This window comes from Globicephala melas, chromosome X (genome assembly GCF_963455315.2).
Source record: "Globicephala melas chromosome X, mGloMel1.2, whole genome shotgun sequence".
NCBI classification, from domain to species: domain Eukaryota; kingdom Metazoa; phylum Chordata; class Mammalia; order Artiodactyla; family Delphinidae; genus Globicephala; species Globicephala melas.
In genome coordinates, this window is record NC_083335.1 from 91,131,836 (window position 1) to 91,148,598 (window position 16,763).

General features: G+C 35.3%; 1 protein-coding gene across 2 annotated transcripts in view; it reads right to left on the reverse strand.

Moving 5' to 3' along the window:
* The window catches only part of USP9X (ubiquitin specific peptidase 9 X-linked), a 126,982-nt gene that overhangs the window by 53,200 nt on the left and 57,019 nt on the right, over positions 1–16,763 (reverse strand). For both annotated transcript variants that reach the window (XM_030834942.2, XM_030834941.2), the window contains exons 15-21: positions 9,824–9,911; positions 6,804–7,146; positions 4,786–4,881; positions 3,757–3,968; positions 1,563–1,803; positions 1,054–1,203; positions 126–246 (exon numbers count right to left, since the gene is read on the reverse strand). In XM_030834942.2, the coding sequence (XP_030690802.1) occupies positions 126–246; positions 1,054–1,203; positions 1,563–1,803; positions 3,757–3,968; positions 4,786–4,881; positions 6,804–7,146; positions 9,824–9,911 (1,251 nt within the window). The remainder of the gene's footprint in view (positions 1–125; positions 247–1,053; positions 1,204–1,562; positions 1,804–3,756; positions 3,969–4,785; positions 4,882–6,803; positions 7,147–9,823; positions 9,912–16,763) is intronic.

Below are 16,763 nucleotides of genomic sequence, written 5' to 3' on the forward strand. Positions count from 1 at the left end.
TAGCCAGTGAGCTATAGTTTGCCAACTCCTGTTATTTTCCATCTAGGAAGAGAATTTGCTAACATACCCCTTTACTGTCCAACATGTACTTTATCAACATTATCATTTAAAAAGAAATTTCTTACCTGGTGGCATAAGTTTCATAAGTACTCTTGCTCCATCTCTAAGAGGTGGCATATTTAGGCTGCTACCCAAGTCTGCAACTTGCCAAAGGAAAGAGATGTATCTGGGATGCAGTGACATTATCTAGAATACAAAATACATAAAATATTTACCTGTAAATTACACCTCCCCAAAAGAAGAGTCCCCAAATAAATGTGTTGGTTTATCTCCATAGTTTTGCTTATGTCATTTCTATCCTGAAATGGTCTGCCTACCCCATCATCTCACTTTTAGAAATCCTTCCTAATGTAGACTGAATACATTATCCAAGCCACCTCCTGTACTTTGTGTGTGACAGCTTTTTTACTGTTTTGTTAAACTATTCCTCTTGTACATACAAGTCAGACTCTGTATAAACAAACAGCTGCCATGCCCACCAACAGTTAAATTCCTAATGCAACTGTTGTAGAAAGCCAATCCTTCTGACACTGGAGTGGCTGGTATTATTGTAGCCATTAAAATTTTTGTGGGGAGGTAAGGAAGGAAGGAATCACTTTCTTTAGAAACAAGATATGTTACTGACAATCTAAGAAAGACTGCAGATATTTTCCTACAGAAACAGTTCTGAAGAATTCATTTTTGTGGTACAAATACAAAATACAGTGGTTATTTTGCTCAATAAACTCAACAGTTGTAATTAAGTTGTATAACGGGCTAGTTTTATGTAAATACAACAACACTATATCTATACAAAATGTGGTTTTAAATTTCAACCAGGTTACAATCACCTTTCAAAGGGATCCATTCTCAAGTTATGGTTAAATGTACAGTTATTTGATATTCTGCCACATTAAATTGTAAGTTCAAGAAAAATGAACTATTCTGTATACTTTATTCTTAAATAACCTAGCAAAATGCCTTGCATACAATAGCTCAAAACTATCTACTCACCACCCCGGGCAAACAGCTTTCCACTTCTGGATTGGGACCATCACTGTAATGATTACCATGGTTTCCAGGAGATCCAGTTGAGGAATCAGAAGAACTATCAGGGCTTGAAGGCATATTGGAACTTATTTGTGTAAGTTTGGCTGTAATTAGCTGAAAATGATATACTATGTTAGTACCAAAGACAAGGAAAAATACACAAAACAGAAGTTAGTGACATACCAACAAAAAACAAAAAACTACACATTATATTTTTAGAAATATAATTTATAACTGTTGTCTAACATAACCACTTAAATAGTTTTGTTTTCAGAAATCTTTTCCTCTACTATATTATAGGTACCATAATACCTGTCTTATTTAGTATTATAATTCAAACACCTAATACAGAAAATACAGAGCCTCACACATAACAGATGCTCCATTAACATTTACTGAGTGAAATGCTGACTACAAAAATGGAAGTCCCCAGTTTGCTTTTCTTGAAAAGTTTGGTAATTATAGATACTTACCGATTTATCCTTTAAGTTTAACTGTCCAATCAACTTTCTATCATCTGCAGGATCTATCAGTTCACCACCTACAAAGAGCTCAATTTTTGTATGAGCTACATTGGCTTTGATACGATTGAGAATACATCGTCGTACTGAACCGATTGTATCATTTGTATGAGACCATACGTCCAAGTCATCAACCTGTCTGCCCTGGTTTGGAAATCGAACTATAAAAGAAAGGTGTTTACCACGGAAAGCTCTGGGGGGAAAAAAAGGGAAACCATCATCATATTCAGCAGATTTTCAAATCTTCTTGCAAAGAAAATAAAGCTAGCAATTTAAAATTGAATATTTTCTTACTAAACAAGAGAAAGTGAGTTAAAGACACATTATTTTTAGGAACTTGAAAATATTTACTGCTCCTTTTAACTACAAATATTATAGTAATCTTCAAAACACAACAATCATATTTCACTGTTGTTACTCTTGGACCTATAGTTTACAGGTATCTAGTTATAAGACATTACAACAGACATGAGTAACATTTCATTTATTTTTAATGCTATAAAAGCCCAACTAATGTCAAGTCATCCCCAAAATGATATTTATGTTGGCATATTATCTTCCTGCAGGTAAGATACAAAAAAAACATATTCAAGGAGCAATTTTAATAATTTCATGGTTAAAAAGAGAACTCAAATACTAATGGCTCACATTCTATAAATATCTCTAAATTATACATATTATTTGAGTACACTAAATGGTGAAATCTTAAGAGAAACGTTAATAGACCCGAAGATGAGTGAATTAGGTAAGGGAAATTTTAAGAGGTACAAACTTCCAGTTAGAAAATAAATGAGTCATGGGATGACAGGTGGTAACTAATCATGGTGATCATTTTGTAATGTAAGGAAATATTCAGGCACTATGTTGTGTACCAGGAACTAACATAGTGTTGTAGGTCAATTATACTTCAAAATCAAACAAACTCACAGAAAAAGAGATCAGATTTGTGATTATCGGGCTGGGGGGGCGGGACGGGGGAGGGAGAATTGGATGAAGGCAGTTAAAAGGTACAAACTTCCAGTTATAAGATAACTGAGTATTAGAGATGTAATGCTCAACATGATTAATAAACACTGCTCTATGTTATATATGAAAGCTGGTAAGAGAATAAATCCTGAGTTCTTGTCACAAGGGAAAAGTATTTTTTCCTTTTTCTTTCTTTTGTATTTATATGAGATGATGGATGTTCACTAAACTTATTGTGGTAATCATTTCATGATGTACCAAGACAAATTATTATAAACTTATAAAGGCTGTATGTCAATTATATCTCAATAAAACTGGAAGAAAAAAAAGAGAGAAATGTTAGTAGACCATTTTCAAATATCTCTTGCTATACTGGCTATCTGTCAAAGCAGCTTTTAAGAGTTCTCTCCAATTACTCTGCAACCAGACTATACTATTATTTTTAACAGTGGAAATGAATGGCATCAAAGCACTTCAACGGCAAAATACCCCTGGCAACACTTAACAGGTAACAAAGTCAATGGCAAAAAAACTCCCAAACAAACAAAAAAAGACCAACCAGAATAAAAAGAAGAAACTAGAGGGCTTCCCTGGTGGCACAGTGGTTAAGAATCTGCTTGCCATTGTAGGGGATACGGGTTCGAGCCCTGGTCTGGGAAGATCCCACATGCTGCGGAGCAACTAAGCCCGTGCACCACAACTACTGAGCCTGTGCTCTAGAGCCCACGAGCCACAACTACTGAAGCCTGCATGCCTAGAGCCCGTGCTCCGCAACAAGAGAAGCCACTGCAGTAAGAAGCCCACGCACCGCAACGAAGAGCAGCCCCCGCTCACCACAACTAGAGAAAGCCCACGCACAGCAACGAAGACCCAACGCAGCCAAAAAAAGAAAGCCATTAAGTTTAAAAAAAAAAAAAAAGAACTAGATTTAATTGAGAATGCCCTAAACAAAAACAAGCAAAAAACAGATCCTGAAAACAAAACAAAAAAGGCCTACTATTAAAAAAAAAAAAAATTCTGTAAGATACAAATACTGTTTTAAAGCAAGACACTAACGTTTTCAAAAAATGAAAAATTTCCTCTCTCCTTCTTCCTGTACATCATCACTTTTTAAAATCAAATGGCTAGGAAAATGTCAAATAATTAAGAAGTAGCACTTGTACATCAGTTATTCACAAACCTTGACATAGGTAGAATTGTTCTTTCCTCATGATAATCACTGTCACATTCATTTATATACTCCCGTAACACAGTTAATACTCGAACCATTCGAACAGCTTCCTGTCTTGCACAATTAATACTGTCTTTGTCACCATCCAAAACACACAGTGTGTCATAGGAGGCTTTCAAGCGATCAAAGCAAGACTGAATGAAGTCTTCATGGATTACCACCTACAAATAATGGGCCAAATAAAGACAGTTCAAGTTTTATATGTATATAGTGTTTCATATATATTAATAAAACATTAATCTAATTAAAGATGGCAACAATTTAAAGGTAGATCTCATTTAACCATGATCCTATTTAACGAGAGAATCTATATTGATAATTGATAATAAAATATGTTTGAGAACAGACTTGTGGCTGCCAAGGGGGAGAGAAGGTGGGGGAGGGATGGATTGGGAGTTTGGGATTAGCACATGCAAACTACTATATACAGAATGGATAAAAACAAGGTCCTACTGTATAGCACAGGTAACTATATTCAAGGTACTCTGATAAACCATAATGGAAAAGAAAATAAACAAAGAATGTATATATAACTGAATCACTTAGCTGTGCAGTAGAAATTAACACAACATTGTAAAATCTACTATACATCAATAAAATAGAAACAACAATAACAAACACACACTATGTTTTGTCAAAGGAAGCTAACATTATTTAAGTTAACAAGCATAAACTAGATACATAAAACATGAACTTCAGGATTAGGTGTCAGAATGGAAAGAAATTCGGCCGAAATCTCCTACCATAACTATACTCAAAATAATCACTTCAAGATAATTATATCAAGATGAAACTCATTTAGACAGCGTTTTGTAGGAGAGAAATGTAGACTAAATATTTTAGGTATGTTTTTATAATACGAATTGAAACAAAAACAATTTCTAGTTAATCTTGAAGTAAAGAAAAAAATTCTTATTAGCAACAGTTCTTCAATCAGAATTCAAATTCGTGTAAGTTTTAATACATGTCAATCCTCACCTGATTGACCTGTAGCCTTGGACCAAGGTTCGTGTATATCTCTTTAAGGAGATCTATAGCTCTGCTGGCAATATCATCATTACTCTGAATCACCACCTAGGTTCAAAAAGATTCAAGTGTAAATACCTTTCAAGAAATATTTTAGTTGGGCATTTCCATTCTAACCATACCTTCCGTTATTTTTAATACAGCATTCAATAATTTAAAAGGGAACATCGACTTTGATAATCAAGTAAAATTAAAGTGAGAAAACAGACCAAAAATATAACAAATGCAAAACTCAAGTCTTTGAATAAATCAAGTTAAGAAAGAAAGACACATTTTACTAAGAATAAAATATGCTGTCATTAGTATTATTTAACCCTGCAATTCAACACCCTGGTAACCAAGCAGTGAGATATTAAGGAAGGAATTCAAATTAATTAAAGGAAACAAAGATTATATGAAATACAGCTTACCATAAAAGGCTACCCACCCCTACCCCATTTGTATAGATCTTCATCACTCATCTAATCATATCAGTGGTTTTCAAACTATGTAGAGAACTCTAGGAGTGATGACGAGTTTTAGGGATGAACCCTATAATAGGCTTGGGAGGGGGAAGGGAGTGAAGCATAGGGAGACTGAGTCACAAGCAAAAATCACGCTTTCCTTTCTCACTTCAACTAGTTTTACATTTTGGAGTATTATCTAAATTTTGACTTTTAAAAAGGGTCTCTGCTGTTTAAAAATGTTGAAAACCACGTACTTAAAGTCTGAATACTCAAATACCAAAGTAAACAACTTGGTCTGTCTGCAGAAAAATATTTCATATCCAGAAAACAATATAAACTGCTGTGATCAGATTTTTAAAGATAGGAATAATATATTAATACTATATTAGAACAACATGGATGGAACTTGAGGGCATTATGCTAAGTGCTAATAAGTCAGACGGAGAGAGATAAGTACTGTGTGATCTCACTTATATGTGCAATCTAAAAAAATAAAAAACACAAACAAAAAAATGAACTCATAGATACAGAGAACAGATTAATGGTTGCCATATGGTGAACGGGTTCAAAAGGTACAAACTTCCAGTTATAAAATAAGTAAGTCCTGGGGATGTAATGCAGAGCACAGTGACTATAGGTAATAATACTGTAACTGCATATTTGAAAGCGTGAATGGTAAGAGAGTAAATTTTTTTTTCGGCCAAGCCTCACAGCTTTTGGGATCTTAGTTCCCCAACCAGGGATTGAACCCAGGCCACAGCAGTGAAAGCACCGAGTCCTAACCACTGGACCACCAGGAAATTCTCGAGTAAATCTTAAAAGTTCTCATTACAAGAAAAAAAAATGTAACTGTGTAGTGACAGATGTTAACTAGACTTATTGTGATCATTTTGCAATACGTACACATCAAATCATTATGCTGTATACCTGAAACTAATGTAGTCTTGTATGTCAATTATATCTCAACTAAAAAAAAAATATATATATATATATATATATAAAAATACTATAAAGGTGGAAAGGTGGAAAAATTAGTGGAAAAATTAGCCTTAAGTAGATAATATTTTACTCAGGTATCTAAAAATATCACAAGTTAAACAGTGCTGATAAAGTGAACATTCATAATCCTTTCTAAATAAAGTCTTTTTTTCTGTCCTCTATTTTAGCATTAAATGGGTAAGCTAAAATTAATGCTGAAGAAGAAAGAGGTCTACTTTAAATTAAAAAAGGGAAGAAAATAACTTTCATGGAGGGGCATGAAAGATCTGTATGGTCAGTGCATTCACTTCTAAACACATCTGGGACAGACAGATTCTAAGCCAAGACAAAAGGAACATCAGTCGCAGAAGGAGGGGGAGGGGGAGGGAGGGAGAAAAGTAAGATAAAGATGAACTATCACTACCTCCTGCGACAAGCATCAGAGCAGCATACATACATATAATTCATTTGTACAAATGTGATTTCTTACCTATTTGAAAAACTACATCAGATACACTGCTTACAAAGTTCCTACTTTTCACTTACCCTCCAAAGGTAGTCTAATCCTATTAATTCCAAATCATCCATCATATATGCTCTCCTTTTTGCTACTAGTTTTCCTTCTCGACAATTCACAGCTTTGAAGAATCGCTCAAAACATTTCATTCCATTTTCAGTCAGTAGAGAAGGATCAAGCTGAAGTACATTGCTTTCAAAGAAGTCCTTATTAATATCAGGATCCAAGTCTGGTTCATCACCCATCAACTTGGAATACCACTTAAAACAGGCTTCACGATCACAAAGGTAAACTGCGTTCTCTGCTAAGCATTTCCATATTTGTTTTGCCTGAGGAGCGCAGAGCCACAATTGGCCATCCTTCAATAAAAATCTTAAAAAACATAAAACATTAGCAATTAGATCTACATAATTTTTTATCCTGAAAGGCAATCTGTGTCTATATATGGGAAATAATCCATTTATCACAATTATATTTTAACTACAGGTAAAAAGATGTCAGTTTTTATCAACATCTTAAAATAACTTATTTCTTAATTTTTATCTATTACTAAAAAATACTAGATATTAATTCATTCAACAAGCACATATTAAGCACCTACAATGTGCCAGGAACTCTGCTACGTCACTGGACCTAAACTGAAAAAAAGATTTGTTCCCTCTACACGTGAAACACTGTAAATCAACTATACTTCAATAAAAATAAAATAAAAGGATACACATTGGGAGAAAAAAAGATTTGTTCCCTGAACTTAAACAGTTTCATCTTTGAAACAGCCATTCTGAAAGTATGTTTAATAGGTTACCTGAGATTTAGCATTGTGCTTATATGGTATCACTGGAGAAAGAGATATTCTATTATGTGACTTTATAGATAACCAACTTATCAACGCTGAAGAGTTAAAATTGCTTAAATTTTAATATTTGATGATGATCTAATATTCATCACTCAGTACTTGGCCACACTGAACAGAATAACTGACATATTTTAAACTTTTTAATGTCAAAACTCAACAGGATGCTTATTAATTATTCAGTGGCATTCTCGAGGGTCTTTTTAGTTTTGGGACTATAGGTTTAGTTCAAGTGAATTCTGTTTCAACTAGTTTCTTCAGTTAGCTTTCTTTTTCTTTTAGCATTCATCCACCCACCCTGTCTGCCACATCTCTGAATGACAAGAGAATAAACATCTCATTTTATTCTGAAGAACTTAACACAATCTTTAGCTAATGTAATGGTGGCTCCATTCCCAATTACATAGCAAGGTGAATGTATTTAAGGTTCCCTCTTCATTTCAAAGCATTTTGAGTTATCAATTCTAGTGTCTTTGATATTTTCATAGTATTGCTGAGCTTAAAGAGGGCTTCTAGCACCTGTCCCACCTAACCCTGTCACCTCTTAATTTACAGATAGGAAACTGAGGTCCAATATGATAAAATACAGTTGTTTTCAGTTTTGAGTTGTATTTTGTTTTGTTTTGGTTTTTAAAAACAGCAGCAGAAAACTTTCTTCAAGCAAAAATTCCATTTGCAAGGCCAATGTATAAAAATAAAAGCAGAGATGTTTCAATTGTTGGGAAGAGGAGGAAAGAAGTGAGAAATGGGGATAAAACCTCTACTGCCTGTCCAGAAATCTTGGAGGAAGCTCCTCAGAAGCCCTAAGGCTCCAAGGTAGGTTTGAAAAATCACTGGTCTAATAGAAAGAGCATAGACTTAAGTCAGATACACCTACTTGAGTAGTGCAGCACTATGATATGCTGGTTGTGTGATTTCAAACAAGCTAATTTAAGCCATGCGAATCTCAGTTTTCTTATTAATCAAACTGGGATAATACCTGCCTCCCTGCACTGCTATGTAAAGCATTTAACACAAGCCAAATACATAGTCAAGTTCGGTTCCCATCCCTTGAGAGAATTGCTGTAGGTCATATAGATAGGTACTAATAGAGCAAGGACTAAAAACAAGTTCTCTGATCCCAAACTTTAATTTAGCAAAAGAGCTGATAACCACCCTTCTGTTCTAGGCAATCTAAGATACAACACACACCAATCAATAACAATGGCTCACTATGGCAATGATTCTCAATCTGGGGAGGAAGGTCCTTCCATCTAGATGGTTGAAAAACAAAACACACACAAAACCACTTCACTTTAAACAAATGCCAAATTTCTTAAAATCTGGTGTCTAGAGTTTTCCCTCAAGTTAAAATCTTAATGTACCTACTTATGTCAATGCTTCCAAGTAAGCACATAATTCAATAAATGTAAGCCTATAATTAATGTAGCCCAGGAGAAAATTCCCCAGTGTATCAAAATAATAAATGCAATAGATTTTCTGATAATCTGGGCATTTCCTTCAGCATGCTTATGATCTGAATAAGCTCTTCTGCTATATGATGTGGTTTCTGAATTCACAAGAAACCTCTCATCATAAAAAATTTTAACAATTTCAAATCTACAAGTGTATAATCATTAAAAGCTAAACATCTATGAGTAAATCAAGCCTTGGACTACATTTAACTTTGGCTTAAGGGAATAAACCTCTTTTCTTCATCCCCATCAGAATAATGTTGTTAACGTATGACTCCAGACTGCCTTTGTCAGCCACTGTTAGGATAAATGAGGCACCAAAGAACTCAATCACTCTTTTAGGGTGCTGGTCCAACAGCCTTTTCTCCCCATTTCCTTACTGTCTATGATATCATAGACAATATGGTTCTCTACCTGGTTCTGTCAAAATATGGAAATCTCTTCTTTAAAAATAAATATAAACAAATATGAAGACCAGAAGTCTATATACAAAAGGTTTAAATGTGTTCTCTTCAAAATACTTCTTTGCAGTCAAAGAAGAAAAGTTAAAACTCAGCCAATAATTTAAAAATATTTAATAATGAACACATAGGGAAATGTCCTGTGACTTTCATGTAATGATTTCCACATGGGGAAATAAAATATGGCAAGAGCCACCTAACAAAGACCTAGTCATACAGCATATCAACTTGGTATTCTTTATTTGTCTTAAAAAGAGCAACACCAATTGTTTAAAACAAACCTAAGGAAGTTAAGCCGTTCTTGGACTTCTTGAACATGACTATATCTACTTCCCAGCCTCACAGTTTGTGGGTCATAGTCTTCATGGTCTGCAAATTAAGAAAAATCTTGCATTATACACATGGTTATCCATATCATTGCTGACTTTAATCAAAGGAAGTCAGTTAAAAAGTCGTTAATCCTTTATCACTAAAAGGCAACATGAAATTTACTAATTACTGGTAGTTTCTATCCATCTCCTTTTTCCCAACCAAAATAACCTTTCCTTTCACATAACCAAAAGAAAATAGTCTGTTAAATGTGCTGTCAAAAATAATTCTTCATACAACACCTTCGCCCAATTTTCATACATAATGAATTTCTGATTACAGCCTAAGACTGACCTGAGTGGCCTATATTATAAAAAAATCATATTACCAACCTCTATCTAGGAAGTTAGAGTTAACGCAAGATGCTACTCTACATAATGAAGTTATCATACCATAATCACCACCAGCATGTTATGAAAGCCTTGAACATTCTCAGATAAATTTAAGAAAACCTACCCTTCTATCACAGCACAATGATGGGTATATATTGGTCACTAGGCCTAGCTTAATTTGGAAATTCCTTAAAAAAATTTTAATAAAATAAAGCTAGTAAACCCTTTGGTTTTACTTTCATTAGAGTATACCCTACAATGGAAGAAAAAAGTCTCACAGTGTTTGCAATGAAAGACCAGAGCAAAAAAAATCTTTAAAAGCACCTCCAGTCCTAAAAACACGTTGGACAGTGTTTTTTTGTTTTTATTTTATCGGAAAAAGCCATATATGATCTGGAAATGGTCAAGTTAATTTGTGGCTTAGAGCAGAAGAAAGCTGAAGCAAATGTTCTGAACACGTGCTTTCAACTACTTGGGAATCAGTGACATTTCTTCCAGAAAGTTGAGGCAAGTTATGCAGGAATAAGAAATTATGTAATTTTTTAAAAAGAAATTGTATAATTTAATTAGCATTAATTACTGGTATTTCCATACCCTGGATCTTATGGTATGTGTATGCTAGTGCCAAAGAATTCTGATTGTGTGTGACGCTTTAGACATAGTAATGGTAATGTCTTAATTTTTTTTTAAATTAATTTATTTTTGGCTGCATTGAGTCTTTGTTGCTGCACGCGGGCTTTCTCTAGTTGCGGTGAGCAGGGGTTACTCTTCCTTGCGGTGGCTTCTCTTGTTGCGGGGCATGGGCTCTAGGCGTGCAGGCTTCAGTAGTTGTAGCACTCAGCTCAGTAGCTGCAGCATGCAGGCCCTAGAGCGCAGGCTCAGTAGTTGTGGCGCACGGGCTTAGTTGCTCTGCGGTATATAGGATCTTCCTGGACCAGGGCTCGAACCCGTGCCCCCTGCATTGGCAGGCGGATTCTTAACCACTGTGCCACCAGGGAAGTCCAATAAATGCCTTCAAATACAGTGAGGTTTCTTCTCTGAACAAAATCTTAACATGTTGTAAAGATGGACCACTTACAATGTTTAGAAACATCTTTTGATGCTTTGGTGAAGAAAAGCAGCCCAGTGTATTATGACTACCTGCTTTCTACTTCCACATAATACTGCTATCTACCCAAGTCCTAAACACATATTGTCTACTCCCCAAAAAAGTCAATTTCATTAGGGCTCAGGACTTGAAGCACTACTTCTCAAGAGGTTTTCTCAAGAAATTGAGTAGAATTCTATTCCACTATGTAGCAATTTTCTTTTTCAGAGCATCAGTCAAAGTACCTGAATAAATGATGGACTTTTTTCCTTAACAAGGAGTTTACACACAGTTTTGTTTGTCAGGTTCTTTTTTAGGGGAAATTTTAATAATTTCAAAAGTAAGTTTAAAAAATAATATAAGAAACACTTACGACCTTTACTCGCATCACCAGTCGTTTACATTTTGCCCCATTTGCTTAACTAATCATCACATATATGTATGTGTGTGTGTGTAATTTTTCTAAACCATTTGAGAGTAACTTGGCGACATGTCCTTTTATTCCTAAATACTGCAATGAACATTTCTGAATAACAAAGACATTCTCTTACATAACCACACACAATTATCAAATTAACACTGATACAATAGTATTGTATTATCTAACCCAAGGCTTCTCAACAGCACATTATTGACATTTGGGGCTGGATAATTCTTTGCTGTGTTGAACTGCCCTATGCAGCAGTGTAGGATATGTAGCAGCATCCCAGCCCTCTACCCACTAAATTCCAGGAGCATCCTTGCCCAACTGCCCCCCTCCCAAATTAAGATAACCAAAAAATATCTCCAATTTTACCAGTAATGTCCATTTATGCCTTCTTTACCCCAAATCCAAGATTAAGTACACACTGCTTTCAGCTGTCACGCTAATTCTTTAATCTGGAGAATTCAACATTCTTTTTATTTCTTGACCTTTTATAAAACTATGAGCCAATTTTGTTGCATGTTGCTTAATGTGGGCTTCTCTGATGCTTCCACATGATTAGATTCAGGCTAGGCATTTTGGCAACAAAGAGTACCACAGAAGTAACCCTATATCCTCCTCAAAGAATCATTATCAGGAGGAACAGCGTATGTCATTCTGCGGCAGTATTCATGGCAACTTTGATCACCTGGTCGATGTGGTTTCCACCAGGTTTCTCCACTGTAAAGTTACTATTTTCCTTTTTAATTAATTTGTGGGGACATACTTTGAGACTATGTAAATAGCTTGTCTATCAAACTTTTACCCACTAGTTTTAGCATCCTCTCCCTTTTATTTAGGTGGCAGCACTTTATCAAGAGCTGGGACCCTGAACATAGGGAAGAGATTTGAAAACATTCAATGAAAGCCAAACAATAATCAAGAAAAGTCAAGAAGTAAGAAGATCCCTCTATGCTAAATAGGAATAGAGGAGCCCTACACTTCGCCACAGAGCAGTTTCCGGGCTTATAAAACATAAACAAGATGGTTGGTGGTTCTGCCCATAAACATTCAGCTCTAAATAAATAAAGAGATCAGTGAGCTTATGGCTAAGGCTAACATGAACTGGCTCGTCATTATTATTTTTTTAAATTTATTTATTTTTGGCTGCATTGGGTCTCTGTTGCTGCGTGTGGATTTTCTCTAGTTGTGGCGAGTGGGGGCTACTCTTCGTTGCGGTGCACAGTCTTCTCATTGCGGTGGCTTCTCTTTGTTGCAGATCATGGACTCTAGGCACACAGGCTTCAGTAGTTGTGGCATACGGGCTTAGCTGCTCTGTGGCATGTGGGATCTTCCCAGACCAGGGCTCAAACCCGTGTCCCCTGCATTGGCAGGCGGATTCTTAAGCACTGTGCCACCAGGGAAGTCCAGGAGCGTGGAGTCTTAACCACTGGACCACCAGGGAAGTTCCTGTATATTGATCTTAATTCCTGCAATCTAGGGGAACTCATTTATTAGTTTTAATAAATTTTAGCAGATTCTTTAGAATTTTCTGTATATGAGATGGTGTTATCTATTAGACATAATTTACAATTTCTTTTCCAATCTGGATGCTTTTTATTTCTTTTTCATGTCTAGTTGATCTCGCTAACATCTCCAGTAGAATGTTAAATAAAAGGGACTAGAGTGGACATCCTTGTCTCATTCCTAATCCTAAGAGGAAAGCAGCCAGTCTTTCACCATTAAGTATGATGTTAGCTGTAGGTTTTTTGAGATGCCCTTTATCAGGTTGAGGAAATTTCCTTCTATTCCTGGTTTCCTGAATGTTTTTATAATCAAAGGTGTTGGATTTTGTCAAATGCTTTTTCTGCATCTACTGAGATGATCTCATAGTTTGGGCCCTTTATTCTATTAATATGGTATATTACAATTGACTTGGGGTGTCAAATCAACATTGTGTTACAGGGATACATTCCATTTGGCCCTGGTGCATAATCCTTTTTATATGTTGCTGGATTCTGTTTGCTTGTTTTTTTTGATAACTTTTGACTATATCACAAGGTATACTGATCTGCAATTTTCTTTTGATGTCTTTGTATTATTTTGGTAGCAGGATAATAATGGCTTCATACTATGAGCCTGGAAGTATTCCTCTTTTTGAAAGAATATGTGAAGGACTGGTGTTAATTCTTCTTTAAATATTCAGTAAATTCAGTAATTCACTAATGAAATTCACTAAACCTGGTTCTGGGCTTTTCTTTGTGGGAAGTTTTTTGATTACTAATTCAATCTTTTTACTTGTTATACATCTATTCAAATTTTCAATTGCTTCTTGAGTCAATTTCAGTAATCTGGCATTCTCTTATTTTTTAAATTTTTGTTAAGGTTAGTGGTGATGGCCTCTCCTTTTTGACTTTCACAACTAAGCCTAACAAAAGGTTTGTAAATTTTGCTGATCTTTTCAAAGAACCAACTTTCAGTTTCATTGATTTTCTCTTCTCTATTTCCCTTATTTCTGCTCTAATCTTTATTAATTCCTTTTTGTTTTCGGGTTAGTTTTCTCTATTCTACCTTTTGAAGGTGAAATGTTACTGATTTGCTGTCTTTCTTCTTTAATACAGGAATTCTGCAGTATAAATTTCCTCTAAGCACTGATTTCGGAACACTCTGTAAGTTGTGACATTTTGTTCTTTTTCATTCATCTCAGCATATTCTCATTTCACTTGGCATTTCATCTTTGACCCACTGGTTAGTAAAGAATGTATACTTTCCATACACCTATGAAATTCCCAAATTTACTTTTTAATTTATAATTTAATTCCACTGCGTACAAAAAACCTACTTGTATAATTGCAATGCTTTTAAAGTTAATAAGGCTTGCTTATAGCCTAGAGTATGGTCTATCCTGGAGGATATTCTGTATATACATGAGAAGAACGTACATTCTGCTGTTTTCGGGTGGAGTATTCTACCGATATCTTTTAGGTACAGTTTATGGGTTTATACTGTTCAGGTATTCTATTCCCCCCTCCACCCCCCATGGCTTTGAATTACTGTCTGCTGTCAGTTGCTTTCAGCCTAATTACTTCCTTTAATATTTCTTCAAAGGCAAGTTGGCTAGCAACAAATTATCGCAACGTTTGAGAATGTCTTTACTTTGCCTTCATTTCTGAAAGACAGTTTTGCTGAATGTAAGGTCCTTAGTTGTCAAGTCCCTTCCCTGCCCCTGGCACTTTGAAAAGGTTGCCCTACTGCCTTCTGGCCTCCAATGTTCTGATAAATCAGTTGTTAATTTTATTGGGGTTTCCTTGTATATGAGGAGGTAATTGAAAGTGGCAGTCCTCAGAAGACAAAATGCAAAAATGTGATCTACAATAAAGACAAGTCCTCCAACTCTATCCAGAAACCAGGAAAAATGGTAAATAAAACTTTTATAAGTGTTCAAGCCAGTACAAAGTCTATCCTACCAATAAGGTAAACCTTAAGTGAAAACTGAGAGATGGTTTTATACTGTGTTGTATGCATATAAAAAAACTTTTAAAAAATGACTTGGTAAGCACCAATGCTTGAAGGCAATAAGAACACATGAGTAAATATTGAAGATAATTTTAGTAAGTTCATTACTTTATCTAAATAATGTTAAAACAGGAGGCAGAATCGGCTGACCATACTATTGAGGAAATGTCGCCACACACCCCACCCCACCCCGCCAAAGCTTAAGATACTAGTACAGATGAAACATTGGCAGGACAAATAATACTGGTGAAATACTTATCAGAAATTGAGAATATCAGTAAACTAGAAGCCTGATGTTATCCTGCTGAATAATGTCTCATACCTAATGGGATCCATGCAACACTTTCATTATATAGAGGCTAAAACGTAATTTATTTTTGAATTGCAAATTTGGAAATCGGTGGTTGATCGATTTCCAAATGGTGTGAAAAGTTTGTTTTAACAAGGAAAATTTTACTAGCTTTAAAAATTACTTTCTCCCCCATATTTAAGTATCTGGAGACTGATCAGTATTAATCAGAATATTACTACAATAGAGGAAGAAAAGGTATCAAAGATAGTTAGAAGGTATGGTGTCAATTAAGTCAGGGGAACATAACAGTAGCAACAAAAATTCAAGGGCTTACTATGTACCAGGCATTATTCTAGCATAAATAACTTGTTCAAGGTCATACACCTAATATGTTAGGTCATGTTTCAAATCTAGGCAATCTTACTATGCAGATTCACATCTCTTACTTTGTGAAGATACAGACAATATAAGAAGGGAAACTGGAAGCAATGACTCATGTAGAATTTGACTACAAAGGAAAAGAAAACCCTAGTGAGGCTGAACTGTACATGTATCATCTCCTGATAGCCTCGAGAGCAGGATTCTCAACCTCTGACAATGAAATTAAATGAAATACCACATGCAAATAAATTAAGTAAAAATTAGCAATGCAACACGTGTGGTTTATATTAAGGCTTCATTTGGGGGGAAGGCCTGCATTGGCATCTGTGAGGGCTTTGTACCATCAAGAAGAGGTGGCATCATAACAGAATGTGAGTTACATTAAACTGAGCCGAGATGTTTGAATGCTTGGGAGTACTACATGCAAACCTCTTTTGCCTCTCTCAGATTTTGTTTGCATTTGGTATATAACATAAATCATATGGTTGCATGCCTATGTTGCCCTGATTATTCTATCATGCTACTTAGATGGAACTTAGGACTGAAATGATAAAAGATTATTGCCTGGTGCCTATCAGTTGCCTGATGCTTAAACCGGCTATGCAATCTATTAACTAGGAGGACTCAGCTGGCCCAGAGTGGTAAATGGAAGAACAGAGTCAACAAAATCAGTTCAGGTATCTTGAGAGCTGCTTAGTTTTTCAATTATGTTTATCTGAGTTTTATATATGGGAATGTATGTATGTACCGTAAGTGTTAAGCAAAGCAAAAACCTTGTGATTTATAAGCACCTTGGTTGGGATTTTATTCAACAATGCCAAGAGTCTAACTCTTCAAATAA